The sequence below is a fragment of the Cnephaeus nilssonii genome (genome assembly GCF_951640355.1).
Source record: "Cnephaeus nilssonii genome assembly, chromosome: 19".
Taxonomy (NCBI): Eukaryota; Metazoa; Chordata; class Mammalia; order Chiroptera; family Vespertilionidae; genus Cnephaeus; species Cnephaeus nilssonii.
Window position 1 is genome coordinate 16,078,270 of NC_137090.1, and position 23,969 is coordinate 16,102,238.

The 23,969-nt window shown below is 53.9% G+C and overlaps 1 protein-coding gene across 1 annotated transcript; it reads right to left on the reverse strand.

Annotated features, from left to right (window-relative positions):
* Positions 1 to 347: 347 nt before the first annotated feature.
* ODAD4 (outer dynein arm docking complex subunit 4) lies at positions 348 to 22,032 on the reverse strand (the record flags this gene model as incomplete). The annotated part of the gene is made up of 12 exons (XM_079798146.1): positions 348 to 898; positions 3,341 to 3,425; positions 6,122 to 6,222; positions 9,001 to 9,197; positions 10,395 to 10,481; positions 15,688 to 15,895; positions 16,014 to 16,238; positions 17,954 to 18,119; positions 18,422 to 18,483; positions 19,148 to 19,298; positions 19,554 to 19,685; positions 21,919 to 22,032. 12 exons carry the CDS (start codon positions 22,030 to 22,032, stop codon positions 348 to 350), a joined length of 2,079 nt encoding a protein of 692 aa, XP_079654272.1.
* Positions 22,033 to 23,969: the final 1,937 nt, after the last annotated feature.

The following is a 23,969-nucleotide window of genomic DNA, read 5'->3' on the forward strand; positions in this document are numbered from 1 at the left end:
GGGGAGAGCACCACGCGTCACACCGTGCTCACACTCCGGGTCAGGCCTTGTTTGGAGGCCTCGGTGTTTCTCACCCAGTCAAGGCAAGGTCAGAGCTCTGCTTGGGAAGTCGTAGCCCATGCCTGGTCATTCACTCTCTAAGTCTGCTCTGAGAATGGGTGGGGGTATGGAGGCAATGAAAGACTCAGGGTTTGTACAAGTGAAAGGTATCTATTTAAAGGGAAAACAGTATCAGAAAAAGGCAGAGGTGACCTTTTCAAAAACCTCGACTCGGAAGTCTAGTTTAATAAGATCCCCATGCCCCTGTGACCCCAGCCTCCTGATCCCAAAGCCTACTAACGAGGGCTTCATTCATCTTCCTTTTCATCCTTTTCCATTTTTTCAGCACTTTCTGTTTCCGTCTCTCCCAGTTCTATTTCCCCCGGTTCTTCCGACTCTCTTCTTTCGGCTTCTGAAAGACTCTCCTCTTCGTCTTCGGATCCGACTTTTATTGATTCTTCTGAGAGTTTCTGGTCCAGGTCGGAAGGCCGCCTGTAGATTTCTCTCGATTCCCGTCTGCCCACTTCCTCACCCGCTTCCTCACCTGCTCCTCCTGAACTTTTGCCTGGTTCTCCGGACTGTTTCTTCATAACATCTCTCGAAGAATCTTTCCCCGTGGCTCCCACGTCTCTTCTGGAGGAGGTGTTTTTTTCTACTCCTCCCTTCCTGCTCACTTCCTGTCCGCTCGCCGTGACGGTCGGACCTTCTCCGTTAGACAGCTCGTCGTCCGTGTCCTTCTCCACGTCTTCGCGCTCCCTCTCCCACTGCTTCATCACCTTCTCGGGCTCGTCTCTCGCTCTTCTCACTCTCTCCTTCCCCTTTGCCGCGGCTTTTGCCTTATCCAGTGCAGCAGCCTCTTCTGGAAAGGAAGAGAGAAAGGTAAACGTGTGTCCCTCTCCGGGCCTGGGTGGACCCCAGCCTGTGGTGGCCTGTGCTTTTAAGAGAAGCACTCCTTTCCAAGCCGAGAGAAAGGAACTCGTCCACTCACACGCGTCCAGGCACGGTGTGAGCGGCACAGGTTATACCATTCAGTGGTAAGTGCACAGGGTCATGAAAGTGCGTAACGTGTCATGGATTCGAGTTTGCAGTCAAGGGACCTGAGATGGATCAAGAGGAATCAACCACACACCACGATCACACTGCACATGGATGGAGAGCCAGAATTTGAACCCAGGACAGTCTGCCCCCACAGCACATTCTCTTTCCCTACAAGAAACAGCGTAGGCACTGGGAAAGGACAGAAGGGGTCTTTTCTCCCGCACTCCCATTCCGCATTTCTCTTTGTCCCTGGGAAGCAAATTTCGTCATTTGTTGGGAGGTTCCCTGGAAACATAGGCGCAGACTGCTAGCAGCAAGTTCAGCTGGAGGGCTCTTTTACAACCAGAGGGATCCGAGCGCCTTGTTCTTAACCAGTTACAGAGAAAAGTCACCCAGTTCCTCCTGAGTCGCCCCCACATTCTCTTCCTGGGAGGCCCTCTTATTAAGGTGACCAGATCGTCCCGCTTTTGGCGGGACAGTCCCGATTTTTAACAATTTGTCCCGCGTCCCACGGCGTTTTAAAAAAGTCCCTAAAAGCGGGACAATCTGGTCACCTTATCTTAGGTGCCTAGGGGCTCTCCGGTCACAGCTGGGAAAAGGCTGCCACCTGCTGTTTGGGGGGTGAAGACATATGCAATGCTGCCACCTGCTGTTCCGGGAGGGAAATGCCCTGCCCGGCTGCGGCCACTGGCCTCAGGGCCTTCCCCTTGAGTCCCGAGGACACCTTCCCCAGCACGTGGCCTGCCAAGGTTGGCGAGGGCAGTGTGAGGGAGGCTGCTTGGAGCCTCTGCCGGTTCCCAGTTGTGTCCCTTCCCAGCTACTGCTCCTGTGGCTTCTGAGAGCAGCTCCAAGGTCATGTAGGGAGGCTGAGCCTCTCTCGGAGGGGATCCAGCCACCACATGGCAGATGCTGAATGATAAAGGGCTGCTCAGGTGCCCGAAAACTCCACACCCGGATTCCCATCACCATGCCTGGGCCAGAGAGGGCTTCCGCCGCGGTGCCTGGAGGCGGCTGCCTTCTGGGCTGCACAGAGTGACTGCGATAAGGCTAGGGCACCACAGAAGGGCAGACAGGCTGTCCGGCACCAGGAACAGCGCAGAACCGTGGCAAAAGCCTAGGTCTAGAGCCAGGCTTCCCGAGACAGAAACCACTGTGACCCTCAACCCCTCTGCCTCCGTGTCATCCATCAAATCCAGCAAATAGTAATGCTTATTTGGTAGTGTTCCTGCAGGACCAGAGCCAGGACATAGTGTATAAAGTCCCGAGAAGAGAGTCTGGCACATCGGAAGCAGTGAATGGAGATCAATTTCTCACCCATCCCCTCTGGGGTCCATCCCTAGTGACTCGGGTGGGCCCGGGGGCCTGGAGTCCAAGCCACCTCCTCTTCCCTCACTTCCTTCCGAGAGCCTCTTAGAGCCAGTAGAGAACGAATGTGATAAAGCAGGTCTGTCTGCATCTCTGCACCTCTAACCTCTGACCCTATGCTCCTTGCCCCCTTCTTCCCCTCTCCATCACCTCCTCTACCCATGTTGGTCCCAAAGAGCAGCTCCTCGAAGCAGGGGACAGTGTGGCTCTGAGTCAGACTGCTGTGTGACCCAGGCAGGTCACTCAGCCTCTACTGCCCCCCAAACAGCACCGGCCCCCTAGGGTGGTGAGGACTGAATGCGGTGCTTACCCCAGTGCCTGGCACACAGGAAGACCCCAAAAAATGTAAGGAGCTGTCGTTCTGCCTCTGTTTTTGCTCCTGCTGTTCCCGCCAGAAATGCCCTCCCTCTCCCAGCATGCACCTGGAGAAGCCCGGGCCTCGTTTGGAGCCTGAAACAGACAATTCTTCCCCTGTGTGCTTGGCCTGTGCTCAGGGCACAGCGTTCCTCCAGGTCGGCGCTGGCCTGCAGGAGCCCGTTCAGGGACCGCTCTAAGCGTCTGGCTTTCCCACTGGGCTCCGGGCTCCTCCGGGGCAGGGGCTGAGCCTCTGCCTCCCCCACATCTCACACGAACTGGCATGTGACCCAGTGCTCAGCAGATTCTTGAGGAATTAATTGAAGAAATACAGAAGTGGGCTCTCCGGCCAGACAGCGGGCTCAGACCCCAGCGCACAGGGGGCTGAATCGCCTCCCTCTCCAGCCCCAGCAAAAGGCACTGGAGTCAGAATGCTCATAGACAGTGCTCAGCCCGGGACCAGCTACTGAGCGCACGGGGCTGACAGAAGAGAATGCAGAGGGGAAATTCTGAAGCGGCCGCCTCAGCGGCTCCAGGAACTCACCTTTCTCTTTCTTCTCCTTGAATATATCCCTGTAGTTCGTTTTCTTCAGCTCATCAATGATGCCCTTGTTGGCATCGTCCAAAGCCTGTGGGTGGTAGAGGAGCCAGTGAACTCTCATAACCCCTGTTGGGCACCTACACTTCCCCTTTCACCCAAGTCCCAACCCGGGAAGCAGGGCTCTGCACCGACCCTGCCCCCTCCTTTGCTCCCGGCTCCTCTGAAGGCTCCTGCCTGGAGGTTGGTGGATACACGGGGACTTGGAAACACCCAGGCTAAGCGGTATGAGAGGCAGGACTGCAGGGCTGAGGCGTGTGTTTGGGAAGTGTGTGTACCTAGCAGTTTCCACCTCTTTACAAAGATTCCTTTGGCTTCAGCCAATGCAAAGACGCAGTGCAAGTGCCTAAGCCTGCAGCAGGCCAGCAAGCCATGGCGGGAACTCAGACACACGGCAGCGTGGGCCTGGGGCCTGCCGCTCAGCCTGTGCATATCTTGAGGGCAGACTCTGCCTTCTCTGCCTTCTCCCTCGTGACTTGCACGGGCCCAGGCACTCGGGACCATCTACTGAACGACCACCAGGCCCAGACACTCGTCTGCACCCCCCGTGCGCCTTCCTGCCTGGAGATGCCAGTCCAGGTGGGTAAAAGGGCAGGGGCCTGGTCCTATGTCACCTAGGGCCATGGGGCTGTTTGGCCCCACAGACACTTCTCTCTGCCTCTCAACCTTTCAAAACCCTGCTCCGTCCTCAAGGTGACCCGGAACCCTCCTTGATGGACAGCCCCAGCCCCGCCTCCCTGCCGGGCTCTCTCACTCTGAATCCCCTGGTCCCTGCTGCACTGTCACAAACAAGAGGGCTGTGTTTTAACTCTCCGGCTGACGCCACGCTTCCTGAGGGCCAGGACCACGGCTGTCACCTGTGGACTGAACAGCCCAGGCTTCCCCAGCGGTTGAAAGAGGCCATCTGCATGACTTGATCAACAAGCAGTTCCTGAATTTAATTGCCATGCCATCTGTCTCCTGCAATTTGCAGGGTGATCGTACGGAAGAGGATTCATTGGGAGAGACCACCCGTGCGAACTGAGGAGCATACGGCTGGGCCTCAGTGAAGGGGAGCGCGCCACCTCTGGGCGCCAGATTCGAAGGCGAGGTGCGCATTCAGGGAGCCAACCCCTGTGGACAGAGAAAGGTGACCGGCCCAAGTTGCCCCCGGCCAGGAAGCAGGGCGGACTGCCAAACGGTGGGGTCTGTTTGGGAGCGACTTCTCCACCGTGACAGGGAAAATATGGTTTCACCACGGTCCTCACAAATTATGATCTCACCCCCTAAAAACCCAAGTGGGTCCATGGCTCTTTTGTGGTTCCTAGACCTCCAAGTCCAGGCTGGTCCACCAACTGCCTGGGGATCTCTGCCCCGCATCCTTCTGCTGTCGTGGCCCAACTCCTGGATCCAGGCCCGGGTCTCCTTTTCTGCCTCCCACAGAGCGCTCAGCACCCACAGCCTCCCCTGCCTGCAGCCTGGCCACACCCTGCCATTCTTGTCCTTCAAAACCACCAGCAGGTCCACCTCCAACTGCAGCATTTCAGGGTGTCCTTTCCCCGGGCTCTGCTCCCTTTCCTGAGTGCCTGCCACACCTCCAAGGCGGTTCCCGCTGCCCCCAGGTATGCAGATGGCCTCTTTCAACCACTGGGCAAGCTCCCCAGACGAGGGCCCGTTTCATTCACTCCAGCCGACGCCTACTGGGTCCAACTACGTGCTGGTGGTGGCTCTGGAGTTTGGACATGGGACAGCTGAGGGAGGGAGAGGGAGGGAGGTGGCCAGCCGACTCACGCTACGCTGCCTGTGCGTCTGCGAGGTTAGCGTGCTGACCCTTCTGAGGCTGTCCACCTGCCTCAGTGGCCTCAGCTGTGTGTCAGCCTCCTGAAGCTGACGGCCAGGCCAGCACCACCCCGCAGACACTGCTGGGGGGATGGGACTGCTCGAGATCCGCACTCTGTGGCTCCATAGCCACGGGTGGCTGTGGAGCATTGAGATGTGGCTGGTGTGACCGAGAAGCTGAACTTTAACGGTCACTTTCCGGTCACGTTCACTTGAATGCCCGCACGTGGCCGGCGGCGGCCTTGTTGAGCAGCGCAGGTGGAGGCAGGTGAGTGAGGCAACCACACGGTATTTCTTGTGGTCTCCCGGAGGAGGCAGGGGTTTTGTTCTAAAATCAATTCCGGTCTCCGCTAGCATTAAATAAAAGAAAATGAAAAATAAGCCCTGGCCGGTTTGGCTCAGTGGATAGAGCGTCGGCCCTCGGACTGAAGGGTCCCAGGTTCGATTCTGGTCAAGGGCACGTACCTCGGTTGCGGGCTCCATGCTCAGGCCTGGTTAGGGCCCATGTGGGAGGCAGCTGATCAGTGTGTGTCTCACATTGATGTTTCTCTCTGTGTCTCTCCCCCCTCCCTTCCACTCTCTCTAAAATTCCATGGAAAAATATCCTCGGGTGAGGATCAATAGCAACAAAAAGAAAATGAAAAATAAAATAGGATAAGGAACGTTAGCATCCAGAGTAAAGGTAAATATGTTTTGTAAAACCTGCCTTTCCACTTTTTATTTTTTAAAAAACTGTGTGTGGGGGTTGCTATAGGAACGGATGGCAGTGGCAGACGTCGGAAGGCAGCGCCCTCCCTAGCCTGCGCCCTGCAGTTGTGGTCACCAGTGTTTGCGGACTGGCCGGCTGGGAAGGCTGAGGGCTGAGGCCCGCCCACCCCGCCCAGGCGGGCCCGCTGGGGAGAGGCTCACGCTGATGATGGCGTGCTGCGCCTCGTTGTTGTGGACCAGCTTCGCTTTCTCCAGGGCCTTCTCGAAGTTGTTCACGGCCGACTCGAAGTTTCTCAGCTTCACTGGAGCACAGGGAGGCACAGCAAGGTGGGTGTGACATGGGGTGCTGCAGGATGCGGCTGCCCTCAGGAGCCCCTGGCCTGGCGGCCCCTCCCGGGGCAGTTGGGAGCTTGTGTGAGCCGGAGGCAGCCCAGAGCTGCCCGGGGCCACGCTTCCCCTGGCTTTCCTGGGCCATCCCCCCGGGGGCTCTAAGGACAGGACCTGGGAACCTGAGCCATGGGTCTCCGGCCATTCGAAGGGGTCAGGGAGGGAAGGGGGCCTGTGCCCACATCATGTGTCTCCAGTACAGGGGCTGACAACTCCATCCCGTCCCATCTCTAGATGGTCCCAAAAAGGAAATCTGTGTTTTTAAAATATTCACTCAATTTTTTAAAGAACTTTGCAGACCCCGGCCAGTGTGGCTTAGTGGTTGAACCTCGGCCTCTGAACCAAGAGGTTCGATCCCAGTCAGGGCACATGCCTGGGTTGCCGGCTCGATCCCCAGTAGGGGGCGTATAGGAGGCAGCCAATCAATGATTCTCTCTCATCATTGATGTTTCTCTCTCTCCCCCTCTCCCTTCCTCTCTAAAATCAATTTAAAAAAAATTTTTTTAAAGAGGATGGAGATCTATACCTACATTTTTGTTGAGCCATAAATAGGTTTTTCCGAGGCCTGCAACTTTCTCTCACTGTGAGAGACACTTATATGAGAAGTTAACGAGAGGGCAGGAAGGAAGAGATAGTACTTCCTGAGTGTGCTCAGTGCTTGCACACTTACGTATTACTTTATTCTTTACACCAACCGTCTAGGTGGATATCACAATTATCCCTATTACAGAGGACGGAACTGAGGCACTGAGTGGACCTGCCCGAGCCCTGCCCCCTAGACCAGTGGTCGGCAAACCGCGGCTCGCGAGCCACATGCGGCTCTTTGGCCCCTTGAGTGTGGCTCTTCCACAAAATACCACGTGCAGGCGCGCACCTACAGTGTGATTGAAACTCCGTGGCCCATGCGCAGAAGTCGGTTTTCAGCCTGGGCGAGTCTATTTTGAAGAAGTGGCTTTAGAACACTCAAGGGGCCAAAGAGCCGCATGTGGCTCGCGAGCCGCGGTTTGCCGACCACTGCCCTAGGCTGTGCTGCGTTTGGCTTTTTAACTCCGGAGCGGGGAAACTGAGGCCAGCAGTGAGTGGCCTGGTTCCGCAGAGACCCTCGGGGCCAACACGTCCTCAGGAGTGGACTCAGGATAACGTCCAACCTGAGGGGTCCGTCCCGCCACCCCTTCAGCTTACACAATGCCCTCCTAAGAACAGGAAACAGTTCTAGGAAAGCCACAGTAATCGTGTCTGCGATTTAGGTTTAAAGCTTTCAGTGCCTTTTCTGTGCTTTTAGGGCAGAATCTGTGGTTTGTAGCCAGGCCCATGGGGCCCTGTGGATCGGGCCGCTCATCAGCCTCCTTCCTCCAAGCCTCCCTGGCCCCGGAGCACCCGCTTGCGTGGGTCTCCTCCGGCTGACACGACCAGCGCCGTTCCTGCCCACTTCCTACACGCTGCTCCTAGGCCGGACAGCTGTCCTCAGCTCTTACAACAGCTGGCGCCTTCTCATCCTTCAAGTGTCTGCTTAAAAGTTAACCTCTTCAGACAGGAGGGCAGGGAATGGCTAATGGTTTTGCTCCCTATTGTACACGGAGAAGGCACCAAGTCCGTATTTGCAGCATGAATAAGTGAACGAGTATGCCCCTGATCATAGCACTGGCCACATGTCCTCCCTCGCCGGGGTCAGCTGTGTACCTGGGGCAGGAGCAGCTGAGCACAGCTTCGCAAAGCCCGAGCTGGGGAGTCAGACAGAACTGGGTTCTAGTCCCAGCCCCATGGCCTGTTCGCTTGTGACCTGGAGCCATTTCTTTTTTAATATTATATTATGAAATGCTAGAGGCCCAGTGGCTCAGGGCTTCTGGCTGAGCGCTGCTCCCCCTGTGGGAGCGCACTGATCAAGGGGCAGCTTCTGCATTGAGCATCTTCCCCCTGGTGGTCAGTGTGTGTCATAGCGACCAGTTGTTCCGCTGCTCGGTCGATTTGCATATTAGCCTTTCATTATATAGGATTTCAAATGTACACCAGGGTAAAAGGAGTAGTATAATGAACCCCCATCACGCATCACTCAGCTTCAACAATTATCAAAATATTGCCCATCTTGTTTCATCAGTTTCTCCATGCCCCTTCCCCTTGCTGGTTTTTTAAAAACCATTTCACTGAGATGTAATTCACATATTATAAAATGCACCCATGTCTAAGTATACAGTTCAATGATTTATAGTAAATGTATAGAGTTGTGCAATGATCACCACAACCCAGCTTTAAAACATTTCCATTGCTCCAAAAAGTTCCCTCGTGTGACCTGGGGCAATCTGCTGAAACAGTGCCTCAGTTTTCCCATGTATACAACGAGGACAATGACGCCTACATCACCGGCTCGCATAGTGATTACACGCAGGAATGCTGATGTAAAGAGCACCGAGGCAACACCAGGTGGCGCTGCTTTGATGAGGACCCGGAGCTGTGCTGGTCGGCCGCTGAGCTGGAGAGCAGGGGCAGCTCTCAGGACGCCCTAAGCCCTAACTGAGCTTCGCCCAAAGTAGGCACTAACCCTGGTCAAAGGGAGGGGTCGGTCCCCACTCTCAGAATCAGAATTCATCTGCGCAGGGGCACACTGGGATGTGAGGTTTGGCCCACAGGGTTCCCCGCCCAGGCGTGCAGCGGGGCCTGCGTGCTGGGGAAGGTAGGTGTCCTCTCCGAGCCCATACCTTGTGCCTGTGCCACCAGAACACTGGCGTTCAGCTGCCACTCGATGTCCCCTTCTTCCTCGGCGCACTGCTGGGACTTCTCGCCGTAGTTCTGGGCCTGCAAGGCCTGGTCCAGCTCCAAGTAGCAGCGGCCGATCTCATGGAACAACCAGGTCTTCTCCAGAGTGGTTTTCGCCAGAGGGATCTTCTCCTCCCACCTGGGGATGAAGAACCAGGTAAGCTCCTTCCACTCTAACCCCGCACGTGGCCACAGGAGGTCAAGGCCTCCTGCTGGGGGCAGCATAAGAACCGCCCTCCAAGCACCCGTTCTTTTCCATAAGGAGCGGTGCTAATAAGCAGTAACATTTTTTAAAGCTTCCAACACTGTTTTGGAACATCTATGGGATCAAATTTGATACAACAGTTGCAAATAATGATTACAAAATATCATTTGAAATAACATAAAAATAACGTGTAAGAATATTCTTGCCAGGCTGGCTTGGCTCAGTGGTTGAGTGTGGACCTATGAATCAAGAGGTCACAGTTCAATTCCCAGTCAGGGCACATGCCAAGGTTGCGGGCTCGGTCCCCAGTGTGAGGTGTGCAGGAGGCAGCTGATCAATGATTCTCTCTCATCACTGATGTTTCTGTATCTCTAGAGCTCCCTCTTCCTTCCTCTGAAATCAATATATATATATAAAAGAATATATATATATATATATATATATATATATATATATATATAAAAGAATATATATATATATATGTGTGTGTGTGTGTGTGTGTGTGTGTGTGTATATATATATATATATATATATATATATATATATATAAAAGAATAGCCCTAACCAGTTTGGCTCAGTGGATAGAGTGTCGGCCTGGGCCTGCGGACTGAAGGGTCCCAGGTTTGATTCCGGTCAAGGGCACATGCCTGGGTTGTGGGCTTGATCCCCAGTAGGTGGCGTGCAGGAGGCAGCCGGTCAATGATTCTCTCTTCTCTCTCATCATTGATGTTTCGCTTTCTCTCCCTTCCTCACTGGAATATATATATATATATATATATATATATATATATATATATATATATATATATATATAATTTTTTTTAAGTTTTAATAAAAAATAAACAGATCCCTGAGCTCCAAACCGAACCTGTAATTCACACCCCTAACAAATGCTCGAGGTGATTCTTGTCCCTGGGACATTCTGAGAAAATGCTGATTCTAGTCTATTAATTAATTTCACGGATGAGCCCCTGAGTTTACAAAGTGGCTTTCCTGAGGCCGCCTAGCAGAGCCAGGGGCCAAACCCAGGTCTTCTGATGCCCTGGCATCCTGGCCGCAGGCTGGGAGTCTGGTGTGAGGGTGGGAGGTCCTGGCCCCGAGGTGGGGAGGGGGCAGTCCTTGGTCACTCACGTGTCGATGGCTTGCTGGAATTTCCCAACTCTGGCAAAAACCCTGCCAATGTTGTCAAGGGCTCTCGACTTGGCATCAGGAAGGTCACTGAGGGGAAGAATCATGATAAGTTGTTCACTAGCAATCGGGCGTTCTAGGCCGTATGGAGGCAGAAAGGAAGTCGGAGACAGACAGGGGCCCTGGCCCCCGGGACTCAGGGTCCAGGGTAAGGGACACGCCCAGGCTGAGCAGGGCTGGCACGCACAGGGCCTCTCACGCTCTGTAGCTGAGAATGAACATTATCGGGACCTTTCTGGGGGGCCACCAGTCAACAGCTAGCAAAGCTGTCCCTTCGATCTAGCAACTCCTCTTTTGGAACTTACCTCAAGAAGATCAGGTAGCAAGAACACTCACTGAGGCACTGTTTATAATAATAAACAGGGGAGCAGTCTGAACGTTATCAGTGGCTCAGCACTGGCAATGTTTGTGAATGAAACGTCATCCCTGAGACAGTAGGTTAAAAAGTCAGAGTATAGGAGTATATTCTATGTCTATCGCCCCATTCCTGTTAAAAATAAATATGCAGAACTGAAGCGTGATGCTGTGCCCCTGGCTTTGGCACTGGAGGAAGGGGCCACGAGCCAAGGAGTGCAATGTGTGCTGCTCTAGACACTGTGTTCTCCCCTACAGCCTCTGGAGGGAGGGAGGCCCTACCAGCACCTTGGTTTTTGCCCAAAAACTGCATTCAGACTTCTAACCTCCCGAACTGTAAGAGAAGAAAACCGTTGTTTTAAACCACCAAAAAGCAACTAACTAAATAAAAAGTGGGCTTTATTTATTTTTTTTTAAGTAGAGAGAATATAAGTCTATTAGCAATGATTACCCAAGGGAAATGAAAGTATGAGGGAAACTTTTAATGGATCCGTATAATTTAAGTTTTCACAGTATTCCTGTGTCATCAGGAAAGAGTAAGACATTTCCATAAAGAAAAAGACAACTGCACCCCCTACATCGATTGTTTACCATTACCATAGAAACATGCCCATCGCTGTTCAGAACTGCCTCCTTCCTAACAAGTAAAACAGGAAAACCCTCCCGGGTCCCAGATCCCCTCCACCAGCGTCCCCCCTCGCTCTCTCCCTTCCCACTTCCTCTTCCCCCTCAAGCCCCTGCAACCCACTTGGCTTCCATGTCTTCCATGAAGCTCTCCTCCACTGATCCAGCCTCCCCACTGTGGCCAGCCTGCCTTTCTCAAACGCAAACCTGGGTCCTGGTCAGTTGGTTCGAGCACCCTCCTGATACTCCAGGTTGCGGGTTTGATCCCGGGTCAGGGCACATACAAGAATCAACCCATGAATGCATAAATAAGTGGACCAACAAAACAATGTTTCTCTCTCTCTCTCTCACTTCCTCTCTGTCTAAAGTCAATACATGAAGACATTGCTCTACCCACAGAGGGACTCACACACATCTGAGGCGTTCCACGGCAGCCCTTTGGTGGTGGCCTAAGTGCCCACAGAGATGGAGTTCCACAAATGACTGTGCGAGCTGGAATACCATTCAAAAATACACCCTTGGCCGAAACCGGTTTGGCTCAGTGGATAGAGCGTCGGCCTGCGGACTCAAGGGTCCCGGGTTCGATTCCGGTCAAGGCATGTACCTTGGTTGCGGGCACATCCCCAGTAGGGGGTGTGCAGGAGGCAGCTGATCGATGTTTCTCTCTCATCGATGTTTCTGGCTCTCTATCCCTCTCTCTTCCTCTCTGTAAAAAATCAATAAAAAATATATTTAAAAAAAAAAAATACACCCTTCCCAAGACATTCTTTTTTAAAAAATACAGAAATGAGTTGCTTTTGTTTAAAAAAAAATCCTATGTAATGCGTAGACGTACATAAACCTGTAGGTAAACACATTAAAAAGAGGCCAGAAGGACACATCTCAATTTGTTCCCAGCGAAGTTGGGGGAGGGGAGGGAGGGAGGAGGCGGTTGGGGTCTGCTCTCAGCCCCACGCGGCTGTGCATCAAGAGCAACACCGCAGTCTTGTGTGAAATCAAACTCATGGTCCCTCCGTGCCTTCCGGCTAGGGTCCTTCCTCCGCAGTGTGGCGCCCGGACCTCCCACTCCCCACAGGTTCTGGCCCCAGCCCTGCACACGACCCGCAGATCCCCAATCCTCCAACCCTGCCAGGACCCTCTGTCTGAGTGCCCTTCTCCCTCCTTCTCCTCTCCGCTTGCTGCCACCCCGTCCTCTCTGAGGCCTCCTTGGCCCCAGCAGGGCTGCCGCTGGCCTCTCTCCTTGGGATCTTGGCCCACTTTGCACCCGCGGCTCTCACAGCACCTCTGAGGTCAGCCTCCCCTTCTACAGTGGGTGCTCTCTTGCGAGATGAATGAATGAATGAGTTGTAATAAGTCAATGTATTCATAACAATCCTACATTATAAAAGGCTAATATGCAAATGACCCAAGGGTGGAATGACCGGTCACTATGATGCGCGCTGACCACCAGGGGGCAGACACTCAACGTAGGAGTTTCCCCCTGGTGGTCAGTGCGCTCCCACAGGGGGAGTGCCGCTCAGCCAGAAGCTGGGCTCTTGGCTGGCGAGCACAGCCACGGTGGCAGGAGCCTCTCCCACCTCCGTGAAAATGCCTCCCCCCAGACATCCCCCAGGGCTCCTGGGCTGTGAGAGGGCACAGGCTAGGCTGAGGGACCCCCCCCAAGTGCACGAATTTCGTGCACTGGGTCTCTAGTAATATATAATACGCTACCAATAACAGTAATGAGAAAGCACGCATTCAAATCATCTGTAGAGTATTGGAAGAAAGAAATGAGGGCTGGGGTCACTAAGAAGCTCCTGAGGCAAGTTGGGGTTTGAGCTGCACCTGGAAGAATGATGGACTTTGGGGGCCAAGAGGGAGGGGCATGGCTGATTAGAGTGCGGGAGCCCCGGGGGCACACTGAGCTCACAGGTTAAGACTGAAGGCCTTTGCGGATGTTAAAAAGGAACTAGCTTTGTTTAAGGAACACTGTTTATTCAGCCACTTAGCATACATTTCCTGCCTGCCCATTTGTGGCAGGTGCTGGGAAGAGACAGGGAATATAAGCCAGTCCCAGCCCAGAGTCTCATAGTGCAGACGGGGGACAGGGGAGTGTGGAGAGAGCGCACAGAGGAGGGGTTTCTAAGTCACCCCTGGGGCGCAAGGAAGGCTTTCCGGAAGGAAGGCTCTTGTTGACATTGTGAAGCGTGGGTAGGAGGGCGATGGTGAAGAAAGGGCTGGCAGAGGAGGAGGTCCTGCTTAGGGACTGGCAGGAGGAAAGCTCCAGGTGTTGGCTGGGAGAGCTGGGTCAAGAGAGGCCAGGACAAGCCAGGTGAGGCAGGGCAGCAGAACTGGGCACCTGAACTGGATCTGATCGTTGGGTTTGTTTTGCACAGAAGAACCAGCTGGGCAGCAGGAAAATCCAGGTCAGAAGAAACAGGCACGAAGCCAGGAGGGTCTGGCCTGAGCCGTGGGGGTGAAACAGAAGGGAAGAGGCAGCGGGGACAGGGCCTGGGCCGCTGAGCATGAGCAGGGAGGTGTCTGGAGAGCAGCCTGGGCTCCTTCTCGGAAACCGGGTGGCCGAAGGTGACATCCCCACGGATAGGGAGCCCTGGAGCACGAGGTTCGGGGGGACATGAGGGGTTCCCGTCGGGGCATGTTATTTTGGGGGTTCCTGTGGAACATCCAAGTGGAAATGCCTTGGAATCCGTTGGCTCTGCAGGTCTGGGGCTTGGGAGGGAGTCCGGCCAGAAGTAGAGATTGTGAATGCCTTTAAGGCCTGGGATAGGGTTGGGTCCAAATGGCTTACTGTCGACACATATCATTTAATTCCCATAATCCCTGTGAATTGGTATTAGTATGCCTTCACTAGAGATGAGGAAACTGAGGTGAGCAACTTAATGAAATCCACACAGCCTGAGTGCCAGAGCCAGGAGTCAGTCAGGTCTCCAAAGCTGCCCCCCGCCCCCCCCCCCCCCCGAACTTCTGTGATATCCTGCTCAGCACGGCGCAGGAGGTGCTCCAGCCAGGGGGAAGGAGAGGGCAGGAGGCAGGAGTGAATGTCCCGGAAGTCCAGTTTGGCCCAAATGGAGGACTGACATCAGAGGGCCTTGAGCACCAGGCAAAGGTGTTTGGTTTCAGTCTGAGGCCAATGAGGGACCAAGGCCTGGGGTCAGCAAGGGAAGGAGGGTGGAAAGATGAAAAGCAGAGGAGCAGGTGATGTGTGGGGGCAGCTGGAGGCAGGGAGAGCCGAGGAACAGGATGATGGGAGGCTGAAAGGGACTCAGAACTGTGGGGGGAGGAGAAAGTCACAAATGACTCCAAAGGTTCAAACCAGGTGCCCCGAAAGCCCTGGCACCCCTGAGCGGCCATCCGGTTGGAAGAGCTGGTTCCTGGGGGAGCTGATGTCACTTTTACGGCGGCTACACAGCCATGTCCTGCGGTCTCCGTGTGCACGCCGCACCCGGTCCTCCCGCCCACCCTCCCAGGTGGGGCTATTGCTGTGTCCACCTGAGGCGGAGAGAGGTTAAGGGCCTTGTCCAAGGTCCCACAGCTCGCAGACACAATTCTGAAGCTCAGGCCGGCCGGACTCCGGAGCCCAGGCACTGGGTCAGCACCATGGTCTGCGGGGCCCTGGTTTGATCTGATCCCCGCCCCCTTGGTCCAGCCTCCGCTGGCCCACTCTTCCCCTGGCAACGCCCTGTGCTCTCCAGCCTCAAGCGTCCTCCCACCTGCCTCGGTGCCTCCCCACAGGCCCCGTCAAGGGCTCCTGAAACATACTGCTCCTAGCACGGGGTCCTGGGCTTTTCCTTCACCACACTTATCACCATGGTGATTTGTGAGCGATGGCCCGCCCCTTTCACACCTGCAGGAAAAAGGCCCTCGGGTCTGGGCTTTGCTGTGTTCCCAGCGCTGGCGGTCTCTGCATGCCTGGGGTTGAGGAAGGCTTGCTGACATGGTGTCAGAATGAAAATACCCCGAAGAGCCAGACCACGGGGAGCTTTTTCGAGTTGTGGGCCAGTGCCCGCCCCTTTGTGGCAAAAAGGCGGACAGTCTCCTTCAGCCCCTTACCCTCAGTCCTGGGGAGGTGGCTCCTCCCTCCGCGCCCCCCCCTCCCCCCCAGGCATGCAGGGCAGGAGATGGGAGTTCAGCCACCAGCAGCCCTGGCAAGAGGCCCAGACACACAGGCCCAGCCCAGCCCAGCTCCTCTGCGGGCCCCTGGCCTTGGGGGACACCCCCCCCCCCCCCCCGCCGGCCTCCGGCCTCCCCAGGCACTCACTATTCCTTGGCGATCTCCAGGTCTCTTCGGTGGCTCTGCAGGGCTGCGACCATCTGCCCCAGCTCGATCTGGGCATTCCCTATGCAGCTGTACAAGTTCCCAACCAGCTCATCCTTGTTGGGCACCTCTTCTTTGTTCCATTCCAGCACCTTCTTCAGCACTTTCTCGGCTTTCTGAAGGCTCCCCTCAGCACTGCCGCTGGTCAGCACTGGGAAGCGAAGGAGGGATGTGGACTGAGGGGAGAACCCCACCCCCCCCCCCAGAGGCCATCCATAGCCCACGGAAGCCCGGGGCTCAGTCCCCGGCCCTCTGAGAGCATCACCCACGCATGTCAATGTCCTCCAGGCTCTTGAGGATGTATCGGGCCGTCTGTGAGGGGCGGCGTTTGCGGTTCCGCAGCCACTGCTCCTGCATCAGCTTCCGGTCACGCTCCCTGGCGTAGATGGGCTTTTGCTGCCTCCAGAAGTTGCTGCGGGAGTCCAGGTAGTTGATGCCGTTCATGATGAGGTCCTCCACGGTCAGGCCGTGCTTGATGGTGCCTTTGATCAGGTCTGTGGGGAAGGGTGTGAGGAGAACCAACCAGAACAGGCATCTAAGGAGTCGCCTCCTCGTGGCTCTGGGTCCCTACTTCAGGGCCCTGTGGGGGGCTCTGCCTGGAGCTGCAGAAACAGTGAGCAAAGCCAGAGCGCATGGTGGCAGAGTGGACCCACCTGGCCCAGATGAGGCCGAGCCCTTCCCTTTCCGGCTTCCCCGCGGTCTAGAGCAGGCGTCCTCAAACTACGGCCCGCGGGCCACATGCGGGTGTTTCTGCCGTTTTGGTTTTTTTACTTCAAAATAAGATATGTGCAGTGTGCGTAGGAATTTGTTCATAGTTTTTTTTTTAAAACTATAGTCGGGCCCTCCAACGGTCTGAGGGACAGTGAACTGGCCCCCTGTTTAAAAAGTTTGAGGACCCCTGGGATAGAGCTTCGGGCATAGGCCCCTTATGGCAAGATATATGAGGAACTAACAGAAGGGGCAGCTGATGGGTAGCCCCCAGCCTCCCGGGCTCCCCCATTTCAAGCAGAGACCGTCTAAATGCACAACCTGGCCCAGGTTGCCAGTGCCCAGTGATTCCCCAGGTGCAAAGTGGGCCAGTGCAAGCTAGGAGCTGGAGGGGTGTGGCAGGTCCTGCCCGCCGCCTGAGCAGAGGTTAGAGCTGGTAGCAGAGCTGCAAGGCCCACTGGAGTGATCAGGCCACCCTTCCCTCCACAGAAGCTCTCTGGGGAGGGAAGCATTGGAGATGAGCCAGCAGTGAAGCCGCCCCTGGGACAGACCTGCAAGGAATCCTGCCGACGGCCTTGGCGGTCAGCTCTGGAGAAAAGCCATTTGATTCAAGGGTGATCCCTGCGCAGGCTTATCAGCTAATGGCAAGACTCCCCTCCCGCATGTTTATGTGAGGCACTCATTTCAGGGCTCCGTCCTGTGTCCTGTCGCTGCCAGCACAGCGTGCTCGAAAGACCGGTGGACCAGAGGTTAGGAGGCTGGGCTCTGGCATCAGCTCCACCATTAACTTGCTGGTCAACCTGAACAAGTTACTCCCCGTTCAGGGTCTCTCTTTCCTGATCTCTAAAAGGAAGGGTTGGCCCGGCCGGCATGGCTCAGTGGTTGAGTGTCAACCTACGAACCAGGAGGCCATGATTCGATTCCTGGCCAGGGCACATGCCTGGGTTGTGGGCTTGATCCCCAGTGGGGGGTGTGCAGGAGGCCGCTGATCAATGATTCTCTCCCATCATTGATGTTTCTCTCTCTCTCTCCCTCTCCCTTCCTCTCTGAAATCAATAAATTTTTTAAAAAAAATAAATAAATCAAAGGAAGGGTTGTACCGGGTGAGGTGTGGGGCATTCTGGTATTAGTGTCCTCAGATTCCCCTTCTGGCACCTCCCAGCTGGAATTCTTTGTCCTTTGTCCCCCTTCAGGGACACGGTGGTAGAGGGACCCAGAGCTTCGGCGTTCCCTCCCAGGGTCCCACAGCGCTCAAGAGCACTGGTTCTGAGATTGAACCTCCCGGATTCAAATCTGAAAGCTCTGTCACTGCTTCCCTAGGCATGGCCTTCGGTGACTTAACCTTCCTGCACCTCAGTTTCCTCATCTGTGAAATGAGAGGAAAGCCTGTCCAGAGGAACGAGTTGGCTAAGACGACAGGTCCTGCCCCTGCCTCGCGCATTAAGCATCCGCTCCAGGTCCCCTTGGCCCCGGCCCCTGTTGCAAACAAAGCGCCTGACACCTTCATCCAGGAGGAGCTTCTCCAGATACTCCTTGTCCACGTAGAGCTCGCCCAGGAGCTGGCGGACCGTCTTCTCACTCTTGACCGAGCCCCGCCGCTTGGACTCTGTCTTGGGGTAGTATGAGGTCTGTCTCACGGGATGCGGCTTCTGCAGGGCTTTCATACTCTGGGAAGACAGAGCAACGCCCGGCAGAGCCTCAGCGCGGCGCACAGAGCATCCAGGGGCCCAGACTCTGGAACCCCAAACTCTTCCTCCAGGACCTCCCAGTGGGCCGAAACCCACGGTGTGTTTCTGCCCCAGGAATAGCTAGGCTGTCAGGACCCCTGTGAGCTGGGGGCAGACCCCCAGGGCTGCCTGTGATGGGTAGGAGCTGGTTTCCAGGCAACGGGGCCACGAAGACTTGTGTGCCTCAGGTACACGCGGCCTCTTCCCTTGAAGGTTTGTAGCACCAGGACCAGGGCCCTTACCTCCGCCTGCTTGCTTAGGAAGGACAGGTCTCCTTTGTTCTCCAGCTTAATTGAAGAAGGAGCTGCAAGGAGAGAAGCTGGGGCTCAGGTCGACCAGACCCCCAGCGTGACCTACCCCATATTTTTATGTGGAAATGGCTGCCTTTGGCAGGGGGATGGGGGGTATTGTTGCAAAGCTGGCTCTGAGCCAGCCTGGCAGGCAAATGGTACATGGTGTTTTGTGTAATACTCTTGTAGGAGGCTAGGCAGCCCCTGCTAGCCCAGGGCCATGGCAGCCAGATCTCCAAACAAAGGGAGCTCTCCATGCCATCCATTTCCACACCCAGCCGTCCACACTGGCAAGCTCTCACTCTCCTTCCTTCTCCCCCAACACAAGTCCAGCTCTTGGTGCACAGGTGGTAAGGGAAGAAGCCAGAGACTAGAGAAGACTAGACTCGGGACTCGATGCAACCCCACGATACCAGCCAAAAACAGGCATATTCATATGACTTGAGGGAAACGGCCCTTCTATCTGGCATTGAGGATAACCAGACACTGCAGTGCTCAGTATGGTGGATCGGGGATTGGTCCTCCCAGTGAACGGTTCCTAATCTTCAACAAAATCAGCAGCAGCCAAATCCAAGCCTGGGACTCCCTGTAGGCCTCCTGGTGGCCACCACCGAAGGCCCCCAGGCCTTCCTCCAAACCGACTTCCTGGAGAAGGGCACAGGTCCCACAGCCACTCACTTCCCACTGAGTTGTTGATGGCTTCTTGGGCTTTCTGAATGCCAACTTTGAATTCCCGATCAGGCCGTAGCTTATAGCCTCGATGATAGAACACCAGGGCAAACTCAAAGTCTCCCATGGTGTACAGGGTCTCCGCCTTTTGCAAAATGCCCTGAAATGAGAGGAAGTCAAATCAAGGTGGACAGACAAGGCATTACAGAATTCGGGTGTGGTGGAACAGAAGGGGCTTGGGTTGGGGTCAAGGTTGGGATACCGAGGCAGGGAGCTAGGCAAGTGACCTATCCAGAAAGAGAAAATGGCATCAAACTCTAGGCCGTCTGGCTGGTTCTTCTACCACTTCCAACCAGAGGGTGCTGCGGACAATGGCGGTGGCGAAAGCAAGTTGGAGTTCTCCACCTACAGTCACCTTGCAGAAAGTCGGGTCACCCTGGAGTGAATCCTCAGCATCCTTCAGGGATTTCTCTAACTCTCCCATCTTCAGGAAGCACTTGGAGCGGGCCACCAGGCAGTTCTTGTCCCCATTCTGAAGGTGCAGAGCCTGAGAAAGGAACCACACGGGTTGACAGGTACCAGGCAGGGCAAGGTGGAGGCCGGATTGGCCACGGCGGCCCAAACCTTCTTGCCAGAGTTTCAAGGGGACTCCTTGGGCTACCAAACAGGCCTTTGGATCTTATCCGACCAAAGGCAGCACCTTATCAATATGGGCTTAGTCACCTCCATTATCTGCAAGCGGCTCATCTTAAACAAGGTCACATCACAAGCTATTGTGGAAGCCACGGGTTGAGATGTAAGAATATACTACTCTGTGGATATATTGAATTTCCCTGAGTGTCTGGGATGCCTCCAGTTCACTCGGACAATGGAATCTTAGGGTGTTTGGTACATACCACCAGATTCAACCACAAATCTGCAATGGCTGCGCAACAGACTCCAAATACACTCCAAAGGCTAAGCACTCTGAAGGCTAACAAAATGGATTTTAGGACAGTCTGCAAATTGAGTTATCCCTTCCACTAGTCCTCTTTTTTTTGCATAGCTTGTTGTGAATGAATCTCTATTTCGGGTGATTAAGATGAAAATGCCAGCAAAAACTGAAACTGTGATTTTGGCTCTAAAGTGGGAGCAGAACTCTTCCCCTACTCCCTATGTCCTCACTCCTTCTGTTTGAGCTCATTACCATAGTCTGTGGTATATTGTCATTCCTGGGTTATCAGACTACACTGAGTGGCCAGATTATTATGATCTCTGAATGCATAATAATCTGGCCACTCAGTGTGTGTGTGTGTGTGTGTGTGTGTGTGTGTGTGTGTGTGTATTAGAGGCCCGGTGCATGAATTCGTGCATGGGTGGGGTCCGGCCAGCCTGGCCAGGAGGAGGGGACTTGGGCCGTTGTCTGGCCTGCCTTCTGGTCGAACTCCTGGTTGAGGGGACAATTTGCATATTAGCTTTTTATTATATAGGATATACACTGAGTGGCCAGATTATTATACATTCAGAGATCATAATAATCTGGCCACTCAGTGTATATCCATACCTTTCTAAGACTTTCCCACTTTTCCAGGAAGAGGAAGTAGCTACTTTATTTCTTGGGGGAAAAAAGCCACTTCTCAATCAAAGCTATCTTCCCTCAGGGTGTTCTTTTCTCTCTGCCTGAGCTTCCCCAGGATTAAACAGGATCCAAAAAGAGAAGGGATGGAGGCAGGGCTCCTGAAATCAACTGTCGGCCCCATGGGTCAATCATGTCAAATCTTCAGTGGTGGGAGGGATAAAAGATTCTGGGTAGCAGTTGAGAAGCTTGACTTTAGGGGGAGTCTCAGGACTGGCTAAAGAGAGCTATTCTGCCACTCCATTTGGAATAAGAAGTGGGCTGTATGTTGTAAAAGAAATTGTCATAAAAACACCTAATAGCTTACTTGCGAGGCAGTATCATCTGGTGGTTAGCACCTCAGAACTGGAGTCTGAGTGCCTGGGGTTGAACCCTGCCTCTGACACTTGCTAGCTCAGTCATCTTGGACGTGTTACCCAACTTCTTTATCAGTTTCCTTATCTTTAAAATCATATAATAACAGTACATCCCCACGGGCTTAGACTGCACGTAGCAGGATGCCTGGTATCCTAAGACAGCATCAATCCCCTCAGGGTGGGGTGGAGCAATTTATACTAAGGTTATGTATGACACTGTTAGTTATCTACTGACCACCTTCCATAAGCAACTGAGACTTCACTTCTGCAAGAAGTCTCCCAGCCAATCACCCTGCCAACGATGGGGACTTGGGCCTGCTCTGTAGAAGGAGGCCAATCAATCGCGAAACATTCGATTTAAAAAGTAGAAGCCCAGCTGGCATGGCTCAGTGGTTGAGCATCGACCTATGAACCAGAAGGTCGCGGTTTGATTCCTGGTCAGAGTACATGCCTGGGGTTATGGGCTCCATCCCTAATAGGGAATGTGCTGGAGGCAGCCAATCAATGATTCTCTCTCATCATTGATGTTTCTCTCTCTTTCTCTCTCTCTCTCTCTCTCTCTCTCTCTCTCTCTCTCTCTCGCCTTCCCCTCTGAAATCAATAAAAATATTATTTTAAAAGAAAGTAGAAGAGGTCAGAATAGTTATTAAGAATCAGGTAGAACGCAGGTGGGAATTGGTAGAAAATGGCTTAGCAGGGGCTTATCTATCACTGTCAGGAACAAGTGACCAGAAACGATAGTGTTATCCAGGCATCATCAGGAATCCAAAGCGGCGATGGGTGACGGAGAGGCTCCGAGCGCGACTCACGTTGCTGAAGCTGATGGCAGCTTTAGAGAACTCCCCGCAGAGATAGAGCCGCTCGCCCTCAGCCATGTAGGAGGGGAAGGTGCTTCGCAAGGTGTCAATTTCTTGGTCCGACATGATGACGGGATTCGGAATTCGGAAAAGCTGAAGCGGAGAAAGGGAGAAAAGAAGGCGTAGAACCTCTGTTTGGCTTGTGGAAATCCCGTCTCTTAGCAACCGGGAGACAGAGACCTACTTCCGGTCCCTCCCCCTGCGCCTGTGGGGCCTCAGGCCCGGGGAGCCGCGGCCGAGGGCGCCGCGCCGGGGCCGCTGCGCGCCTGGCGGAGGTGTGGCTGCCGCATGGCCGGGGCGTGCAAGGCGGCCCGGCTCGCGTGATCACTGTGGCACGCTCCACCGGTTCTCTCCGCAGTTGAATCGTGTCCAGAATTTGTAGCCAGAAAACTGGGGAGCGGATTGCGGCGGAATTCTAAATGGGGATCGGCCAGGCTGTGTGCACCGGGCGTGCGCCGCCGGGGAAAGAGCTGGGAGTCGCGGTAGGGCTCGGGCACCGTCTTCATTCCCTTAGTGCATGACCTGCGGCTCGGCTCTGCACCTTCACTGTCCTGCTGCCCAATGAACGGGAGGGTAGGAAACCTTCCAGGGGTGAGGGTCTGCACGAGCCAACGTGGAAAATAACGTTGGGTTCAACTTTCGATTTAACACATTTATTGAGCCCCTGCTAGTGGCAGGCTTGGATCAGTGCCTTTCCTGAGATTCTCCCTCCACTCCCAACCCCCCACCCCCAGCCCCAAAGTGGACTAGGTTCCAACAAACACCCTTGTCTTGACTACATTATTTTGAAAGGTCAACTCCCAATGCCAAGGAGATTGTGACCGATCATCTATCCCAAGGCTGCTTGCAGAAGTGAAGTCTCTGGCATACAGTTGCTTGTGGAAGGTGGTCAGTAAATAACCACTTCATTCATAACCTTTAGTATAAATTGCTCCTCCCACCCTAAGGGGGTTGAGTGTTGTTTTAGGGCACCAGACATCCTGCTAAGCACAGTATAAGCCTATAGGGGAGGTACTGTTATTATTTGAGATAAGAAAACTGATAAAGAAGTTTGGAAGGGAGAGGGAAAGAGAGATAGAAACACAAAAGATGAGAAAGAACCATTGATCGGCTGCCTCCTGCACGCCCCCTACTGGGGATGGAGCCCACAACCTGGGCATGTGCTCTTGACCGGAATCAACCTGGGGACCTTTCAGTCCACAGCCCGAGGCTCTATCCACTGAGCCAAACCAGCTGGGGCTGATAAAGAAATTGATAACATGTCCAAGATAATTGAACTAGCAAGTGTCAGAGGAAGTATTCAACAACCCCAGGCACTCAGACTCCAGTTCTGAGGCGCTAACTACAGAGTGTACAAAGGCAGGGATCTTGTGTTAACCTTGTATTTCCAGAATGCAACTGTCTGGCACATAGTAGAACCTAAATAAATAATTGTTAAAGTGCAACTAGTAAAAAAAAAAAATCCTTAACTACACACACATATACATACAATAAGAACGTGTCAAACTTGGGAAGTCTGAATAAGCTCAGTGGGTTGGGTCAGTGTCAACTTTCTGATTGTTATTGTACTAAAGTTTATCAAGGTGTTAACTTTGGGGGAACCAGGTAAAGGGTGGATGGGATCTCTTTGCATTATTTCTTTCAACTGCATATGAATTTACAATTATCTCGAAATAAAAGGTTCAATTCAAAGAAGAATGACTTTAATACCAAGATAATAAAAAATAACTTGGTTCCTCCCCTGGAAGAGTTCTGTCTAATTAGGGAGAGAGCCGAAACAGGTTTGGCTCAGTGGATAGAGCATCGGCCTGCGGACTGAAAGGTCCCGGGTTTGATTCCGGTCAAGGGCATGTACTTTGGTTTCGGGCACAATCCAGTGGAGGGTGTGCAGGAGGCAGCTGATCGATAGTTCTCTCTCATCAATGTTTCTAACTCTCTATCCCTCTCCTTTCCTCTCTGTAAAAAATCAATAAAATATATTTAAAAAAATAATTAGGGAGAGA